This window comes from Zootoca vivipara, chromosome 2 (genome assembly GCF_965207765.1).
Source record: "Zootoca vivipara chromosome 2, rZooViv2.hap1.1, whole genome shotgun sequence".
Classification (NCBI taxonomy): domain Eukaryota; kingdom Metazoa; phylum Chordata; class Lepidosauria; order Squamata; family Lacertidae; genus Zootoca; species Zootoca vivipara.
The window spans coordinates 116799968-116820704 of NC_142584.1; the positions used below are offsets into that span (position 1 = coordinate 116799968).

At 47.1% G+C, this 20737-nt stretch overlaps 1 protein-coding gene across 1 annotated transcript; it reads right to left on the reverse strand.

Moving 5' to 3' along the window:
- Positions 1-4047: 4047 nt before the first annotated feature.
- On the reverse strand, positions 4048-19797 carry LOC132591322 (uncharacterized). The gene is made up of 3 exons (XM_088664296.1): positions 19330-19797; positions 15633-17632; positions 4048-7915 (listed from the first exon to the last, which is right to left on the reverse strand). Exons 1-3 carry the CDS (start codon positions 19441-19443, stop codon positions 5308-5310), a joined length of 4722 nt encoding a protein of 1573 aa, XP_088520422.1. The 5' UTR covers positions 19444-19797; the 3' UTR covers positions 4048-5307.
- Positions 19798-20737: the final 940 nt, after the last annotated feature.

The following is a 20737-nucleotide window of genomic DNA, read 5'->3' on the forward strand; positions in this document are numbered from 1 at the left end:
TGTCTGTTGTCTTTGTCCATGGAGTTTTCTTGGCAGGGATACTGGAGTGGCTTGCCAGTTCCTTCTCCAGGTGGATCACGTTTAGTCAAAACTCTCCACTATGACCTGTCCATCTTGGGTGGCCCTGCATGACATAGCTCATAGCTTCTCTGAGTTATTCAAGCCCCTTCGCCACGACAAGGCATTGATCCATGAAGGGGGAATAGAAGGGGAAGAAATGGAGGCAGAAGGGGAAATAGAAGGGGAAGAAATGGAGGCAGTGAGAGATTTCACCTTCTTGGGCTCCTTGATCACTGCAGATGGTGACAGCGGTCACGAAATTAAAAGACGCCTGCTTCTTGGGAGAAAAGCAATGACAAACCTAGACAGCATCTTAAAAAGCAGAGACATCACCTTGCCGACAAAGGTCCGTATAGTTAAAGCTATGGTTTTCCCAGTAGTGATGTATGGAAGTGAGAGCTGGACCATAAAGAAGGCTGATCGCCGAAGAATTGATGCTTTTGAATTATGGTGCTGGAGGAGACTCTTGAGAGTCCCGTGGACTGCAAGAAGATCAAACCTATCCATTCTTCAGGAAATCAGCCCTGAGTGCTCCCTGGAAGGACAGATCGTGAAGCTGAGGCTCCAATACTTTGGCCACCTCATGAGAAGAGAAGAATCCTTGGAAAAGACCCTGATGTTGGGAAAGATTGAGGGCACTAGGAGAAGGGGACGACAGAGGACGAGATGGTTGGACAGTGTTCTCGAAGCTACGAACATGAGTTTGACCAAACTGCGGGAGGCAGTGCAAGACAGGAGTGCCTGGCGTGCTATGGTCCATGGGGTCACGAAGAGTCGGACACGACTAAACGACTAAACAACAACAACACATTGCAATGTAGCCGAAGCAAAATTCCAGGTATGTTGTTACTTGGCCAATAAATTATTATTCTATTCTATTATCCTATTCTGGTAGTGGAATAGAAAAACGCAGAGCTGTCTCAAGAGACAGTGGGGTGCATCTCTGTGGTGGATTCCAATGGCTGCATGAGCCTGGGCAGTGTGTCCGGAGGTCCTGGGCTGCCCAGATGGCAAGACTGGACTGGGTGGCCCTTGTGGTCTCTTCCAACTCTATGATTCTATGCCTTCGGGACTCCACTCTGGATTTATGTAGGGTTTGCTTCCGATACCTTTTCTTCTCCTGAAGGTATCCTGCAAGGCAGCAGAGGTTTAGGATCAGAGCTTTCCTTCTCCTCGATGGTCTCCCTTCCCAGGTGGACAAGCCCCATCTGCATCTCACTTCCCCCTGCAACATGTGCAGAAACCGTGACTTTTGGACCCTTGGTCTCATAACTCCATCTGCCAGAGCCTGTCTTCATGTGCAGGGGAAGCCCCTAACTTACCGAGTGTTTGAGACCCATCGGCTGCTCTCACCTGGTTTAGCTGGCCAGGTGAAGCCATTTCCCCAAGGTGTGGCTTCTGTCGCATGCTGACAACTTCTAGGAGCCACAGGTGAGAGCGGAGTGCAGTTTGGGGACCAAAGGACGACAAACTACCCCTTAAGGAGCAAGACATGTCCCCCACCAGAGGCAGAATCCCTCCCCTAATACCCCACCCCCACCCCAAATAATGGATGGAATTTAGTGTTGTGTTCTGAAACACAACATTTCTGCTTCCCATGTGAAATGACCCCCCCTTCCCATGCACACTGTTCTGGGGTTTCCCCTGACCTCCCCAGGGCCAATTGGGGAGGGGGATGAAAGGGGGAAAGCCTGCCGGATCCTCGTAGTGCGACCATTTAGCTGAATCCGGCACACAATATTTATTAAATAGGAGCCCATGGGGGCATGTTTGTTTCCAAACATTCCCCAAGCATATTTTAAAAGGACCAATGCATTATTTCAGACTTTTATTTGGGGTGCTTCTTCACATTCTTTAACACTTTAAAAAAAAATGGTGTTGCCTATACCGGAAGAAGGATTTAATTTTTCCAGAAATCAGTCTGTACCAGTGAGGCATATTTGCCGGAACACACAAACAATTGGTTCTTTATCTGTGAGTATCCCAGCACACTATACACAGAGGTGTCGTACTTCACACCCTTTTTGGGATGGGCAGTGTTCTAGAGTCTAGGTATGTTAAAAAGAGAGGGGGGGAAACACACACACGATCCTGTGCCAATTTCAGTTTTAGCAACTAGAGAGTATATATCTTTATCGTCTCGTCAGTTACAAATTGATCCGTATGCTCATGCTAAATTACATTTAAGAGGTAACCTAGATTTAAAAGAGAGGCTTCAGGAAGAAGACAGCACACACATTCACTGGTTCCATGGGCGGAATCCAGCTGGAGGGGGGGCTGGGTTTTATTCTAGCTCCACCAACTCTGGGAGTTGATGTGATTTCAATATCTGCAGAGAAAAGAGTTAAGGAAAAAGGGTTTTAAGTGCTTATGCTCAAAGAAAATAAACCAGAAAATAACACTTGCAACTGTAAGCATCTTATTTAGCCTTCTTTTAATAATTTCAATGTGATGATGATGATGATGATAATTATTATTATTATTATTATTATTATTATTATTATTATTATTAATATATTATACCCCGCCCTCCCCAGTCAAAACTAACTGGGGCTAACACCAATAAAATTGCAATAAAACATAAAAAGCAATTAATTAAGATACAGATTAAAATACAATATTAAAATTTATAATGCAGCCTCATTTTACGTAGTCCATAAATCCAGCCATGAGGGAGGAAAACACAGGGGCAGACTAAGCCCGACCCAAAGGCCAGGCGGAACAACTCTGTCTTGCAGGCCCTGCGGAAAGATGACAAATCCCGCAGGGCCCTGGTCTCCTGTGAAAGAGCGTTCCACCAAATTGGGGGCCAATACTGAAAAGGCCCTGGCCCTAGTAGAGGCCAATCTAGCAACCATATGGCTCGGGATCTCCAGAATATTGTTGTTTGTGGACCTTGAGGTCCTCCGCGGGGCATAAAAGGAGAGGTGGTCCTGTAGGCACGAGCTTTTAGGGAAGCTTTTAATGTTTGATGGATTTCTGTATTTTAATATTTTGTTGGAAGCTGCCCAGAGTGGCTGGGGGAACTCAGCCAGATGGGCGGGGTATAAATAATAAATTATTATATTATTATTATATATTGGGGGGTGACCAAAAAATATCGCACTGGGTACCACGTGACCTTGCTATGCCACTCCTTAGAGCAGCCCTCCCCCTGTGTGAAGCGGACGTGAAGGAGCTGCCTTTTGCCTCTTGCTCTTTGGGGCTCCATCCGGGATACCACCACCCTGCCAATTTACTGGGGGAGTTGCTGGAGGAGGAGATATATGGATGGCTTGCATTAGGGGGTCCTGATGCGAAATCTGCACCCCATAGCAGAGAATGGAAATGGGGGCAGGAGGGGGTTACTCCAGAGTGGCGGGGAGGGTCAAGCTGTGTGACTTTCATGCTCCGAGGAGGAGTCTTTTTAGAGATGGGGGTTCTTTTCCCTGCCGCTGCCGGGGATGGAACCTGAGACCTTTTCAGGAAAGAAATGGAATTATAGAGCTTGTTTGGAGGGAAAGGAAATTATGTTTTGGGGGGTGGGATAGAGAAAGAACCCCTTTTTGCCACTCATTCCTCCCCCTGCCTTGTTCCTTCTGTGGATCAGAAGAGTGGAAGGAGGGCTGATGGGGGGGTGAGACGCCTCCCTTTTTGGAGTGCAAAGATGGAGCCAGCCTTGTGGGAGGGGGGAGCCGAAGACATTTGCTGCCTGTGAGGAACCAGAGAAGAGTGCTCCCCCCACCCAAGCAACACTACTAGGACACTTAGCAGTCACCTGGGGACAACTATCTTCTCCCCACCAAGGAAGAAAGACATAGTCTTAGACGCATCCTCTCCAACACTGTTTTATGGATTGGGGCACATTGAGCAGCAGGCTGGACTCTCTGACTTCTGTGTTATGGGGAGAAAATGGGGTTTGGTATCTAAAGCGCTTTCCAACTTCGCTGGAGTCTAGCCCGGCGGGTGCTGGATTGATCAGAAAAGGCAAGAACACAACCAAGCATCGAGGAGGCAAATTAGTGGCCAGAAGGCCTGATCATTTATTTGTTGCCAGAAACTTCTCAATCTCTAAGGATAGCAAAAAAGGAAAACGCTTAAGACAAAGATTACATGAGTTTTTAAAAGTTCCCACAACACATTTCTCACAGTGTCATCAAAACATCACAGGTGTGTTACAGAAGAGGAGTGGTATTGTGCAAAAATCTGTGATCCAGACCATAGCTGCCAAGTTATCCCTTTTTTAAAGGGATTTTCCATTATGCTGAATAGGCTTCCTCGCGAGAAAAGGGAAAACTTGGCAGCTATGATCCAGACATACCCTTGTCAATCACACCTTGTTTCAACATCCATCTAACGCAAGGAAAAGAAAATATCTCCCCATCACTGAGGTCCACTTCCAAGGGTCTTCTGGCAGTTACCTCAGTTAACTTTTTTGGGGGGGGGGATTTTTAATTTATTGTATTAGACAGTACAATCTTGTATACATGTACGTTATATCATCTGGTCCAATAAACATCCATTTCAACATTGGTGATACATACTTGTCATTTCTTTCCTTATATTAACTACCTTCACCAATTTCCTAGACCTAAGAGTGTTAACTAAAAATAAGATAAACAGGAAATAATAAAGAATAATAAAGCATATATATAATAATAAATGAACGAAAATCTATTGACTTCCCGTCATCACCCAAAGCACATTGCGATCATAAAAAGGAATGCACTTACTTTTCTTCCCTTAATCTTATTGTCATTTCAAGTACTTCTCATAATTCCATAAATTTCCTAATGTTAATTCGTCTAATATCCACATGAGTCTGCCATGGTACTACCATGGTAGTTACATCACTATTACTTGCTTGTAGATATCTCTTAAACATATCCCCCCCCTTTTTTGTGCAAATTCTTGTTTTGTATTACCCCTTAGGTTGTGTGTTAGTTGAGCCATTTCCGCGTATTCTAATAGCGTGTTCTGTCATTCCTTTACTGTTGGTACCTTGAGATTACATAGGCTGCATGCATTTAAGATTGATTTCCTGTTATTGATGTGAGAGAAAGTGTTAACTCGGAGAGAAACAGGTTCAACACTCCAAAAAGCATTCCATAATAACCAAAGCAGAATCCACACTCCTCCTATTTAAACCATTTCTCTTCTTTGGGTTAATTGATGGCTTGCAGAGTTTCCACTCTTACAGCTCTTACCCCTCAGAGTATTTTGATGGTTTGTAAGACTTCCACTTCAACAGAACCTCTGTCCACTTCCCTAGGACTTATATGGTTTCTCCTCTGTATGAGTTTGTTGATGTTCTGTAAGAAATCCACTCTCAGTGAAGCTCATTCCACACTCCATGCATTTAAATGGTTTCTCTACTGAGTGTGTTCGATGATGTGAATTCAGTTGCCCACTCCAACAGAAGCACTTTCCACATTCCATGCATTGAAAGGGTTTCTCTCCTGTGTGGGTCCGTTGATGAATTCTAAGGTTTCCACTCTGCCTGAAGCTCTTTCCACACTCCATACATCGAAATGGTTTCTCCCCTGTGTGTGTCCATTGATGTTTTCTTAGTGTTCCACGGTGACTGAAGCTCTTTCCACATTCCATGCATTTAAATGGTTTCTCCCCAGTGTGAGTTCGATGATGTATATTCAGCTTCCCACTCCTACTGAAGCACTTTCCACATTCCATGCATTTAAATGGTTTCTCTCCTGTGTGACTCCGTTGATGTATTCTAAGGTCTCCACTGTCAGAGAAAATCTTTCCACACTCCATGCATTTAAATGGTTTTTCCCCCGTGTGAGTTCGATGATGTATATTCAGCTTCCCACTCCTACTGAAGCACTTTCCACATTCCATGCATTTAAATGGTTTCTCTCCTGTGTGACTCCGTTGATGTATTCTAAGGTGTCCACTATGACTGAAGCACTTTCCACACTCCATGCATTGAAATGGTTTCTCTCCTGTGTGAGTTCGATGATGTAAATTCAGCTTCCAACTCGTACTGAAGCACTTTCCACATTCTATGCATTTAAATGGTTTATCTCCTGTGTGACTCCGTTGATGTATTCTAAGGTGTCCACGCTGACTGAAGCACTTTCCACACTCCATGCATTTAAATGGTTTCTCTCCTGTGTGAGTTCCATGATGTCTTCTAAGTGTTCTACCGCAAGTGAAGCTCTTTCCACACTCCATGCATTCAAATGGTTTCTCTCCTGTGTGAGTTAGATGATGTCTTCTAAGTGTTCCACTATAAGTGAAGCTCTTTCCACACTCCATGCATTTAAATGGTTTCTCCCCTGTGTGAATCCGTTGATGGTTTCTAAGGAGTCCACTCTGACTGAAGCTCTTTGCACACTCCATGCATTGAAATGGTTTCTCCCCTGTATGAGTCCGTTGATGAATTCTAAGTGTTCCACTCTCAGTGAAGCACTTTCCACATTCCATGCATTTAAATGGTTTCCCCCCAGTGTGAGTTAGGTGATGTAAATTCAGCTTCCAACTCGTACTGAAACACTTTCCACACTCCATGCATTTAAATGGTCTCTCTCCTGTGTGAGTCTGTTGATGTTTTCTAAGTTCTCCACTCCGAATGAAACTCTTTCCACACTCCATGCATTGAAATGGTTTCTCTCCTGTGTGACTCCGTTGATGAATTGTAAGTTCTCCACTCCGACTGAAGCTCTTTCGACACTCCATGCATTGAAATGGTTTCTCCCCTGTGTGAGTCCGTTGATGAATTCTAAGTGTTCCACTCTCAGTGAAGCTATTTCCACATTCCATGCATTTAAATGGTTTTTCCCCAGTGTGTGTCCATTTATGTCTTCTAAGGTTTCCACTCCTACTGAAGCTCTTTCCACACTCCATGCATTTAAATGGTTTCTCCCCTGTGTGTGTCCGTTGATGAATTCTAAGTGTTCTACCAGAAATGAAGCTCTTTCCACACTCCATGCATTCAAATGGTTTTTCCCCAGTGTGGGTCCGTTGATGAATTCTAAGGTTTCCACTGTCACTGAAGCTCTTTCCACACTCCATGCATTTAAATGGTTTCTCCCCTGTGTGAGTCCGTTTATGGATTCTAAGTGTTTTACTGCAAGTGAAGCTCTTTCCACACTCCATGCATTTAAATGGTGTCTCCCCTGTGTGAGTCCGTTTATGAATTCTAAGTGTTTTACTGCAAGTGAAGCTCTTTCCACACTCCATGCATTGAAATGGTTTCTCCCCTGTGTGAGTCCATTGATGAATTTTAAGTGTTCCACCGCAAGTAAAGCTCTTGCCACACTCCATGCATGCAAATGGTTTCTCCCCCGTGTGAGTTAGATGATGGTTTCTAAGGTGTCCACTCTGACTGAAGCTCTTTCCACACTCCATGCATTTAAATGGTTTCTCTCCTGTGTGACGCCGTTGATGAATTCTAAGTGTTCCACTCCGACTGAAGCTCTTTCCACACTCCATGCATTGAAATGGTTTCTCCCCTGTGTGAATCCGTTGATGAATTCTAAGTGTTCCACTCTCAGTGAAGCTCTTTCCACATTCCATGCATTGAAATGGTTTTTCCCCAGTGTGGGTCCGTTGATGTTTTCTAAGGTTTCCACTGTGACTGAAGCTCTTTCCACACTCCATGCATTCAAATGGTTTCTCTCCTGTGTGACTCCGTTGATGAATTCTAAGTTCTTCACTCCGACTGTAGCTCTTTCCACACTCCATGCATTGAAATGGTTTCTCCCCTGTGTGAGTCTGTTGATGTCTTCTAAGGCTTCCACTCCGCCTGAAGCTCTTTCCACAATCCATGCATTGAAATGGTTTCTCTCCTGTGTGAGTCTGTTGATGTTTCCTAAGTGTTCCACTGTCAGTGATGCTCTTTCCACACTCCATGCTTTCAAATTGTTTATCCTCTTTCTTTTCACACTCCATGCATTTAAATGATTTCTTCGTTATTCCCATTGGATTTGGCCCACCAGAATTTTGACTGCCCTCTCCATTGTCTTCTTTCGACCAGCGGTGGGGTGGGGAGAGAAAATCCTATTTGTTTTGTAGGATGAGAACAAAGGAATATTACACACATCAATTAGCACCGTCTTATTTTAACATATTGTATATTATCTCCTGTCCTCCATATGTTACAATTTTTTATTAAAGGCAAATGAAATAAGGTCAAATTATGGTCATGCATCATCAGCCTTTCATAACCCTCAATCAACGTTAATGAAGCAGCATTATCTCAGAATACAGTTGAACTGTGGGGTTTACTTTTTATGAAAAGTGGTTTCTCATAGGAAAGGAAGCTGTTCTATGTCTATGAACCTGCCCACCATTCATCAGGGTCCTAAATTCACCATGAAATTCTTCATCCTTGGCACAATAATCCTCCACCCCTGCTGAGTGTGGGCACATTGGATTTATAGTGTTAGGGTCTAGGACAGGCATCCCCAAACTGCGGCCCTCCAGATGTTTTGGTCTACAACTCCCATGATCCCTAGCTAACAGGACCAGTGGTCAGGGAAGATGGGAATTGTAGTCCAAAACATCTGGAGGGCAAAAGTTTGGGGATGCTTGGTCTGGATAAAAAAAAATTCCTTCCAGTAGCTCCTTAGAGACCAACTAAGTTTGTCACTGGTATGAGCTTTCGTGTGTATTACACTTCTTCAGGTACACTGAAACAGAAGATCTTCCTGATATAGTCCAACTGCACACATTCCCAAATCACCCTGCACCATTTACTTCCCAAGGCTGCTGCATTGTCTCTAGGACACTGGCAATGGGACAGCACCTTCCACTGGATGAGAGGGTAGAGCAGGCTTCCTCAAACGCGGCCCTCCAGATGTTTTTGGCCTACAATTCCCATGATCCCTAGCCAGCAGGACCAGTGGTCAGGGATGATGGGAATTGTAGTTTCAAAACATCTGGAGGGCAGAGTTTGACAACAACATCAACAATTGGTTGTAAGTCACTTTGAGCTGCCGTGGGCAAGAGAAAGCAACTAATAGATTCAATAAATAAATAAAAATAACAATTGTAGTAATAATGACACAGGCGGGGGGGGGGAACCCCACCCATTTCCATAGCAATCTTCCCAATCCCTTAAATCGCACAGATTAAAGAGATCTGATATAGCGGGAATAATGGAAACCTGGTGGAATGGAGAGAAGGAGTTGGGCACAGTTATCTCTGGGTAGGATGTTTCTCCACAGAGACACTGGCTTGTGGGAGAGACTGTTGCTGACAAGACAAAAGCCTCAAAGGGCGGAAATAATAAAGTTGGTGCCCTCCCTTTCCTCTTTCCCCCAATGTTTTGACTCGCTATAACAGCCCCCAGCGCTCTATGCAGCAGCTGATCTGAGACTTTACACAGCTGTCAACCCCTCGGTTTTGGGAATGAGGAATCCTATTGGGCGGTCAACTGTCGGATATGAAAGTAGGGGGCTGAATGAGGGAATTTCCCACAAAAAAAGGGGAAGGTTGACAGCACTGGAGACTTATGGCAGGGCAAGGACTGAGCTTCAAGGGAGGAGAGGGTGGGTGGATCAGGCCTCCTGTTCAGGGATCTCTCCCTGGTCGACTTGAAGTCATGGCAGATTCCTGGGCAGAAGGGAGAAGTGAAGGCAGGCAGCCCCCAAGTCTCTCTCTCTTTCTCCAATATGGCTTCGATTCCTCCCCCAGGGATGCTTCCCTCCCTTCCCTCAGCCCCCTAACTTCCTCTGCCCTCCTGCCTCCGCCCCTGAGGGTCCCCTTTGCCCAGAGCCCCCCCCCGCCGGTTACCCCAAATTGCTCCCAAGCGCTCCCACCTTTCCATCCGGAGGGGCCTCGCCAGATGAGCCGGGGAGGGAATGAGACGGGGGTCTCTATCCAGGCCTCTCTCGCCCCCTTTAACCCTTCCATGGACCCCCTCTCTCTGAATCTCCACCCAAAGGGGACCCATCAAGGCACCCCTTGGGACCTGCAGGGGGGGGAGCCAGGATCGCGGCGCCCTAGGGATTCCTGCCAGGGACAACCCGGAACTCGCAGAGGGGCGCGGAACTGGGGCCTCGGTTGAAGTAGCAGCCCTTGGGAGGACCTCCCATTTAATTCCCGCAGAAGCACGGGGGGGGGGGGCAGGACAGCTGAGCCTCTCTTGACTCTCAAGCGGATGGGGCGCTGCAAAGGAGATCTTGCAATGCAAACCCTTGCGAATGGAGGGTCTCCGATCTGCAGCCGGATTGCATGTATTGGGGTGAGGGTGTTTCTGCAGATAGCGCCCCGAAGTGAGTTGTTCTTCTGGGGGGGTCTCTGCCCCCTTTCTCTCCCCGCCCATCGCAACCTCCTCCCCCCACCCCGCAGCTCCACCTCTTTGTCCTCTCCGGCCCTCCGCTTCCATCGCTCGCTATTCTATTCCGATTTCCTTTCCTGCAATACAAAGGGCTTGGGGGGGGGGCTCTACAAGGACGGGCCCCCTCTGGGACTAAATAAGCAGTGCCTAAATCAGCCTCCCCCACCCCCCGCTCGACTGATCCGCAGAAAGAAGGGGGAGGGGGAACACTCCCACACTTCCTTTCATTCCTCCCCCCTCGACCAAAAGCCTGCCCCCCCTTCCCAGCTGCCCTGTTTGCAGATTCAAGGGGAGGAAAAGCACATCCTTCTCCCCCCCGTCCCTCCCCACAATATATATATATATTGCACCTCTTTTTCCTCCTCCTCTGCAGATCTGCTCCTCTTCTGGGAATGTATACGGCGGCCCCTCCCTCTCCAACCTTGGCTACCCCCTCCAAACCTCCCTGCCTCTCTAGGAAGCGGAGCTCACTGGCCCATGGGGAGGAATGGGTGGCACCTCCCTCCCAGAACACACAAATTCTCCTCCTTCCAAACAAGGTCCGTTATCCTGCTTTTTTCCCTGAGAAGGTCCCAGGTTCAATCCTCGGAGACGGCAGGGAAAGAGACCCCCCCAGAAAAAAAAAACCTCCGAAAAAGCCCTCCAGGGCACGAAGGTTACATTCCCCCCCTTTAACTCTTTCAATCCCTTGCCCGGGAGAGGGGGGTATGGGGATCCGGTCATTTTCACACCCATTTCACAATGTGGGGGAGGAAGGGCCGTGGCGTAGGGTGTCCCCGTTACAACAGCCCTGCAAAGTAGACCGGAGTTTCTACGCGCTTTTGGGACTTGGAGAGTAACTTAAAAGGGACCCCTGACCATTAGGTCCAGTCGCGGACGACTCTGGGGTTGCGGCGCTCATCTCACCTTACTGGCATACAGCTTCCAGGTCATGTGGCCAGCATGACAAAGCCCCTTCTGGCGAACCGGAGCAGCGCATGGAAACGGCGTTTACCTTCCCGCCGGAGCGGTACCTATTTATCTACTTGCACTTTGTCGTGCTTTCGAACTGCTACGTTGGCAGGAGCAGGGACCGAGCAACGGGAGCTCACTTTGTTGCAGGAATTCGAACCGCCGACCTGATCGGCAAACCCTAGGCTCTGTGGTTTAGACCACAGCGCTACCCATATCCCTGGAGAGTAACTTACGGCAACCCTAAAGGGCAGTCCAGTGTCGTCATTACGGGTGCCTCTTTTAAATAGGGGCTGGTGTTTGAACTTGGGCTTTGCTATGTTATGGAACTGGCAGGGTGAGAGGAGGTTTCTTTGGCTGTCTCCCCGTTCATTGGTTGCCCCTTCTGCTTTCCCATGGCAAGTCCAGCCGAATTCGACTATGGCGTGTGGTACATATCTCCGCCTTCAGTCAGAGGGAGCCACACAGCTTTCCGCGTCATGTGGCCAACTTTTCATGAGCTGATATTGCAATACAAATGTCTTCCATCAACATGGTTTTAAAAGTGAGTCCTTGACTGTGGAGGCCAATTCTGGATCCACATGTCCTTCCACAGTGGGGACATAGGTTTCCGGGCAGGAGTTGATCACGGTGAGGGTTTACCCGAACTCAGGACACAAGGGAGAAACGTGCTAAGAGGAAGGCACACTTCAAAGTCCATGACACCTTTCGTAAAGGCTGTACTCCAATTGGAGCACTTTAATAATGATACTGAATGTTCTCGAAGCTACCAACATGAGTGTGACCAAACTGCGGGAGGCAGTGGAAGACAGGAGTGCCTGGCGTGCTCTGGTCCATGGGGTCACGAAGAGTCGGACATGACTAAACAACAGCAACAACCATAATGTTAAATTAGATCACCATCATTCTTCATATCCCCCTTACATGCTAAAATGTAAGCTCTGCCAGGCCCCCTCTCCCTCTTGGACTACTGCAATGTGCTTTTTGTGGGGCTACCTTTGAAGGTGACCCGGAAACTCCAATTAATCCAGAACTGCTGGAATCCAGAGCAGCCAGACTGGTAATTGGGAGCAGCCGCCGGGACCACGTAACACCGGTTCTGAAAGACCTACATTGGCTCCCAGTACGTTTCTGAGCACAATTCAAAGTGTTGGTGTTGACCTTAAAAGCCCTAAAGGGCCTCGGTCCTGTATACCTGAAGGAGCGTCTCCACCCCCATCGTTCAGGCCCGGACACTGAGATCCAGCGCCGAGGGCCTTCTGGCGGTTCCCTCACTGCGAGAAGCAAGGTTACAGGGAACCGGGCAGAGGGCCTTCTCGGTAGTGGCACCCACCCTGTGGAACGCCCTCCCATCAGAGGTCAGAGAGATAAACAACTACCTGACATTTAGAAAATACCTAAAGGCAGCCCTGTTTAGGGAAGTTTTTAATCTGTGATTTAATGTGTTTTAATGTTTGTTGGGACGCGGGTGGTGCTGTGGGTTAAACCACAGAGCCTAGGGCTTGCCGATCAGAAGGTCAGCGGTTCAAATCCCCGCGGCGGGGTGAGCTCCTGTTGCTCGGTCCCAGCTCCTGCACGTCAAAGTGCAAGTAGATAAATAGGCGGGAAAGTAAACGGCGTTTCCGTGCGCTGCTCCGGTTCGCCAGAAGCGGCTTTGTCATGCTGGACACATGACCTGGAAGTTGTACGCGAGCTCCCTCGGCCAATAATGCGAGATGAGCGCTGCAACCCCGGAGTTGGTCACGACTGGACCTAATGGTCAGGGGTCCCTTTACCTAATGTTTGTTGGAAGCCGCCCAGGATGGCAGGAGAAACCCGGCCAGATGAGCGGGGTATAAATAATATATTATTATTATTATTATTATTATTATTATTATTATTATTATTATTATTATTATTGGTATGTTAAAAAAAACACGATCCTGTGCCAATTTCAGTTTTAGCAACTAGAGAGTATATATATATATTGTCTCGTCAGTTACAAATCGATTCGTATGCTCATTCCAAATTTCTTTTAAGAGGTAACCTAGATTTAAAAGAGAGGCTTCAGGAAGAAGGCAGCACACATATTCACTGTTTCCATGGGCGGAGTCCAGCTGGGGGGGGGCTGGGTTTTATTCTAGCTCCACCAAGTCTGGGAGTTGATGTGATTTCAAAATTTGCAGAGGAAAAAAAGATTTTAAGTGCTTGTTCTCAAAGAAAATAAACCAGAAAAAACACTTGCAAATGTAAGCATCTTATTTAGCCTTCTTTTAATAATTTCAATGTATTGGGGGGGGGGGTGGCAAAAAAAAAATCGTACCGGGTACTACCTGACCTTGCCACGCCACTCCTTAGAGCAGCCCTCCCCATGTGTGAAGCGGACGTGAAGGAGCTGCCTTTTGCCTCTTGCTCTTTGGGGCTCCGTCCGGGATACCACCACCCTGCCAATTTACTGGGGGAGTTGCTGGAGGAGGAGATATATGGATGACTTGCATTACGGGGTCCTGATGCGAGTTCTGAGGGGGCCTGCACCCCATAGCAGAGACCTGAAATGGGGGCAGGAGGGGGTAACTCCAGAGGGGCGGGAGTGTCTAGCTGTGCAACCTTCATGCCCCGAGGAGGAGTCTTTTTAGAGATGGGGGGGGGTCTTTTCCGTGCTGCCGCCGGGGATGGAACCTGAGACCTTTTCAGGAAAGAAATGGAATTATAGAGCTTGTTTGGAGGGAAGGGAAATTATGTTTTGGGGGGTGGGGTGGGGAGTAGAGGAAGAACCCCTTTTTGCCACTCATTCCTCCCCCTGCCCCGTTCCTTCTGTGGATCAGAAGAGTGGGAGAAGGGCTGATGGGGGGGTGAGAGTGGGAGAAGGGCTGATGGGGGGGGTGAGACTATCTTCTCCCCACCAAGGAAGAAAGACATAGTCTTAGACGCATCCTCTCCAACACTGTTTTATGGATTGGGGGACATCGAGCAGCAGGCTGGACTCTCTGACTTCTGTGTTATGGGGAGAAAATGGGGTTTGGTATCTAAAGCGCTTTCCAACTTCGCTGGAGTCTAGCCCGGCGGGTGCTGGATTGATCAGAAAAGGCAAGAACACAACCAAGCATCGAGGAAGCAAATTAGTGGCCAGAAGGCCTGATCATTTATTTGTTGCAAAAAAAAGTCTCAATCTCTAAGGGGAGCAAAAAATGGTAAATGCCCAGGACAAAGATTACATGAGTTTTTAAAAGTTCCCACAACACATTTCTCACAGTGTCATCAAAACATCACTGGTGTGTCACAGAAGAGGAGTGGTATTGGGCAAAAATCTGTGATCTAGACATACCCTTGTCAATCACACCTTGTTTCAACATCCATCTAACACAAGGAAAAGAAATATCTCCCCATCATTCACTGAGGTCCACTTCCGAGGGTCTTCTGGTAGTTACCTCAGTTACTTTTTTTTTTTGAATTTTTAATTTATTGCATTAGACAGTACAATCTTGTATGCATGTACGTTATATCATCTGGTCCAATAAACATCCATTTCAACATTGGTGATACATACTTGTCATTTCTTTCCTTATATTAACAACCTTCACCAATTTCCTAGACCTAAGAGTGTCAACTAAAAATAAGATAAACAGGAAATAAGAAAGAATAATAAAGCATATATATAATAATAAATGAACGAAAATCTATTGACTTCCCGTCATCACCCAAAGCACATTGCGATTATAGAAATGAATGCACTTACTTTTCTTCCCTTAATCTTATTATCATTTCAAGTATTTTCTCATAATACCATAAATTTCCTAATGGTAATTCGTCTAATATCCACATGAGTCAATCTAGTACTGCCATGGTAGTTACATCACTATTACTTGCTTGTAGATATCTCTTAAACATATCCCCCCCCCCTTTTTTTGTTGCAAATTCTTGTTTTGTATTACCCCTTAGGTTGTGTGTCAGTTGAGCCATTTCCGCGTATTCTAATAGCTTGTTCTGTCATTCCTTTACCGTTGGTACCTTGAGATTACATAGGCTGCATGCATTTAAGATTGATTTCCTGTTATTGATGTGAGAGAAAGTGTTAACTCGGAGAGAAACAGGTTCGACACTCCAAAAAGCATTCCATAATAACCAAAGCAGAATCCACACTCCTCCTATTTAAACCATTTCTCTTCTTTGGGTTAATTGATGGCTTGCAGAGTTTCCACTCTTACAGCTCTTACCCCTCAGAGTCTTTTGATGGTTTGTAAGACCTCCACTTCAACAGAACCTCTGTCCACTTCCCTAGGACTTACATGGTTTCTCCTCTGTATGAGTTTGTTGATGTTCTGTAAGAACTCCACTCTCAGTGAAGCTCATTCCACACTCCATGCATTTAAATGGTTTCTCTCCTGTGTGTGTTTGATGATGTAAATTCAGCTTCCCACTCCTACTGAAGGACTTTCCACATTCCATGCATTTAAATGGTTTCTCTCCTGTGTGGCTCTGTTGATGTCTTCTAAGGTTTCCACTCTGCCTGAAGCACTTTCCACACTCCATGCATTTAAATGGTTTCTCTCCTGTGTGAGTTCGATGATGTAAATTCAGCTTCCAACTCGTACTGAAGCACTTTCTACATTCTATGCATTTAAATGGTTTCTCTCCTGTGTGACTCCGTTGATGTCTTCTAAGGTGTCCACGCTGACTGAAGCACTTTCCACACTCCATGCATTTAAATGGTTTCTCTCCTGTGTGAGTTCGATGATGTCTTCTAAGTGTTCTACCGCAAGTGAAGCTCTTTCCACACTCCATGCATTCAAATGGTTTCTCTCCTGTGTGAGTTAGATGATGTCTTCTAAGTGTTCCACTATAAGTGAAGCTCTTTCCACACTCCATGCATTTAAATGGTTTCTCCCCTGTGTGAATCCGTTGATGGTTTCTAAGGAGTCCACTCTGACTGAAGCTCTTTGCACACTCCATGCATTTAAATGGTTTCTCCCCTGTGTGAGTCCGTTGATGAATTCTAAGTGTTCCACTCTCAGTGAAGCTCTTTCCACATTCCATGCATTTAAATTGTTTCCCCCCAGTGTGAGTTAGGTGATGTAAATTCAGCTTCCAACTCGTACTGAAGCTCTTTCCACACTCCATGCATTTAAATGGTCTCTCTCCTGTGTGAGTCTGTTGATGTTTTCTAAGTTCTCCACTCCGACTGAAGCTCTTTCCACACTCCATGCATTGAAATGGTTTCTCTCCTGTGTGACTCCGTTGATGGATTATAAGTTCTCCACTCCGACTGAAGCTCTTTCCACACTCCATGCATTGAAATGGTTTCTCCCCTGTGTGAGTCCGTTGATGAATTCTAAGTGTTCCACTCTCAGTGAAGCTCTTTCCACATTCCATGCATTTAAATGGTTTTTCCCCAGTGTGGGTCCGTTGATGTCTTCTAAGGTTTCCACTCCACCTGAAGCTCTTTCCACACTCCATGCATTTACATGGTTTCTCCCCTGTGTGTGTCCGTTGATGAATTCTAAGTGTTCTACCAGTAATGAAGCTCTTTCCACACTCCATGCATTCAAATGGTTTTTCCCCAGTGTGGGTCCGTTGATGAATTCTAAAGTTTCCACTGTGACTGAAGCTCTTTCCACACTCCATGCATTTAAATGGTTTCTCCCCTGTGTGAGTCCGTTTATGAATTCTAAGTGTTTGACTGTAAGTGAAGCTCTTTCCACACTCCATGCATTTAAATGGTTTCTCCCCTGTGTGAGTCCGTTTATGAATTATAAGTGTTCTACCACAAGTGAAGCTCTTGCCACACTCCATGCATGCAAATGGTTTCTCCCCCGTGTGAGTTAGATGATGGTTTCTAAGGTGTCCACTCCGACTGAAGCTCTTTCCACACTCCATGCATTTAAATGGTTTCTCTCCTGTGTGACTCCGTTGATGAATTCTAAGTGTTCCACTCCGACTGAAGCTCTTTCCACACTCCATGCATTGAAATGGTTTCTCCCCTGTGTGAGTCCGTTGATGAATTATAAGTGTTCCACTCTCAGTGAAGCTCTTTCCACATTCCATGCATTGAAAGGGTTTTTCCCCAGTGTGGGTCCGTTGATGTTTTCTAAGGTTTCCACTGTGACTGAAGTTCTTTCCACACTCTATGCATTTAAATGTTTTTTCCCCTGTGTGAGTCTGTTGATGTTTTCTAAGTGTTCCACTGTCAGTGAAGCTCTTTCCACACTCCATGCTTTTAAAGTGTTTATCCTCTTTCTTTTCAGCCTCCATGTATTTAAATGATTTCTTCGTTATTCCCATTGGATTTGGCCCACCAGAATTTTGACTGCCTTCTCCATTGTCTTCTTTCGACCGGGGGTGGGGTGGGGAGAGAAAATCCTATTTGTTTTGTAGGATGAGAACAAAGGAATATTACACACATCAATTAGCACCTTATTTTAACACATTGTATATTATCTCCTGTCCTCCATATGTTACAAATTTTTATTAAAGGCAAATGATTTAATGTCAAATTATGGTCATGCATCATCAGCCTTTCATAACCCTCAATCAACGTTAATGAAGCAACATTATCTCAGAATACAGTTGAACTGTGGCGTTTACATTTTATGAAAAGTGGTTTCTCATAGGAAAGGGAGCTGTTCTATGTCTATGAACCTGCCCACCATTCATCAGGGTCCTAAATTCACCATGAAATTCTTCATCCTCGGCACAATAATCCTCCACCCCTGCTGAGTGGATTTATAGTGTTAGGGTCTAGGACAGGCATCCCCAAACTGCGGCCCTCCAGATGTTTTGGCCTACAACTCCCATGACCCCTAGCTAACGGGAACAGTGGTCAGGGAAGATGGGAATTGTAGTCCAAAACATCTTGAGGGCTGAAGTTTGGGGATGGCTGGTCGAGGATAAAAAATCACTGGTATGAGCTTTCGTGTGCATGCACACTTCAGGTACACTGAAACAGAAGATCTTCGTGATATAGTCCAACTGCACACATTCCCAAATCACCCTGCACCATTTACTTCTGCTGCATTGTGTCTAGGACACTGGCAATGGGACAGCACCTTCCACTGGATGAGAGGGTAGAGCAGGCTTCCTCAAACGCGGCTCTCCAGATGTTTTTGGCCTATAATTCCCATGATCCCTAGCTAGCAGGACCAGTGGTCAGGGATGATGGGAACTGTAGTTTCAAAACATCTGGAGGGCAGAGTTTGACAACAACAACATCAACAACAACAATTGGTTGTAAGTCACTTTGGGCTGCCGTGGGCAAGAGAAAGCAACTAATAGATTCAACAAATAATTAAAAATAACCATTGTAGTAATAATTACACAGGCTGGGGGGGGGGAGGAACCCCACCCATTTCCATAGCAATCTTCCCAATCCCTTAAATCCCACAGATTAAAGAGATCTGATATAGCGGGAATAATGGAAACCTGCTGGAATGGAGAGAAGGAGTTGGGCACAGTTATCTCTGGGTAGGATGTTTCTCCACAGAGACACTGGCTTGTGGGAGAGACTGTAGCTGACAAGACAAAAGCCTCAAAGGGTGGAAATAATAAAGTTGCTACCCTTCCTTTCCTCTTTCCCCCAATGTTTTGACTCGCTATAACAGCCCCCAGCGCCCCACGCAGCAGCTGATCTGAGATTTCACATAGCTGCCAACCCCTCAGTTTGGGGGATGAGGAATCCTATTGGGCAGTCAACTGTCAGATATGAAAGTAGGGGGCTGAATAAGGGAATTTCCCACAAAAATGGGGAAAGTTGACAGCACTGGAGACTTATGGCAGGGCAAGGACTGAGCTTCAAGGGAGGAGAGGGTGGGTGGATCAGGCCTCCTGTTCAGGGATCTCTCCCTGGTCGACTCGAAGTCATCTCTGATTCTGGGCAGGAGAGAGAAGTCAAGGCAGGCAGTCCCCCAAGTCTCTCTCTCTTTCTCCAATATGGCTTCGATTCCTCCCCCCCCGGGTGCTTCCCTCCCTCCCTCAGCCCCCTAACTTCCTCTGCCCTCCTGCCTCCGCACCTGGGGGTCCCCCCTGGCCGGTCACCCCAAATTGCTCCCAAGCGCTCCCACCTTTCCATCCGGAGGGGCCTCGCCAGATGAGCGGGGGGGGGAGGAGGGAGACGGTGGGGTCTCTAGCCAGGCCTCTCTCGCCCCGTTTAACCCTTCCACCCAAAGGAGACCCATCAAGGCACCCCTTGGCACCTGCAGGGAGCCAGGATCGCGGCGCCCCAGGGATTCCTGCCAGGGACAACCCGGAACTCGCAGAGGGGCGCGGAACTGGGGCCTCGGTTCAAGTCCCAGCGCTTGGGGGGGCCTCCCATTTCATTCCCGTAGAAGCGCGGGGGGGGGGAGGACAGCTGAGCCTCTCTTGACTCTCAAGCGGATGGGGCGCTGCAAAGGAGATCTTGCAATGCAAACCCTTGCGAATGGAGGGTCTCCGATCTGCAGCCAGATTGCATGGATTGGGGGGGAGGGTGGCTCTGCAAATAGCGCCCCGGAAGCGAGTTGTTCTTCTGGGGGGGGGTCTCTGCCCCCTTTATCTCCCCGCCCATCGCAACCTCCTCCCTCCACCCCGCAGCTCCACCTCTTTGTCCTCTCCGGCCCTCCGCTTCCATCGCTCGCTATTCTATTCCGATTTCCTTTCCTGCAATACAAATGGTTGGGGGGGGGGCTCTTCAAGGACGTGCCCCCTCTGGGTCTAAATAACCAGTGCCTAAATCAGCCCCACCCCCGCTCGACTGATCTGCAGAAATAAGGGGGAGGGAAAACACTCCCACACTTCCTTTCATTCCTTCCCCCCTCAACCAAAAGCCTGCCCTCCCTTCCCAGCTGCCCTGTTTGCAGATTCAGGGGGAGGAAAAGCACATCATTCTCCCGCCCCGCAATATATAGATATATTTTGCACCTCTTTTTCCCCCTCCTGTGCAGATCTGCTCCTCTTCTGGGAATGTATATGGCGGCCCCCTCCCCCTCCAACCTTGGCTCCCCCCTCCAAACCTCCCTGCCTCTCTAGGAAGCGGAGCTCACTGGCCCATGGGGAGGAATGCGTGGCACCTCCCTCCCAGATCACATAAATTCTCCTCCTTCCAAACAAGGTCCGTTATCCTGTTTCTTTTCCTGATAAGGTCCCCAGGTTCAATCCCCGGAGACGGCAGGGAAAGAGACCCCCCCCCCAAAAAAAACCTCCGGAAAAGCCGTCCAGTCCAGGGCACGAAGGTTACATTCCCCCCCCCTTTAACTCTTTCAATCCCTTGCCCGGGAGAGGGGGGGTATGGGGATCCGGTCATTTTCACACCCATTTCACAATGTGGGGGAGGAAGGGTGTGCACGTTACAACAGCCCTGCAAAGTAGACCGGAGTTTCTACGTGCTTTTGTTACTTGAAGTAACTTAAAAGGTGAAGGGACCCCTGACCATTAGGTCCATCTCACCTTTTTTAAAAAAACAAAACAAAACAAATCTTTATTGGTTTCGAAAAT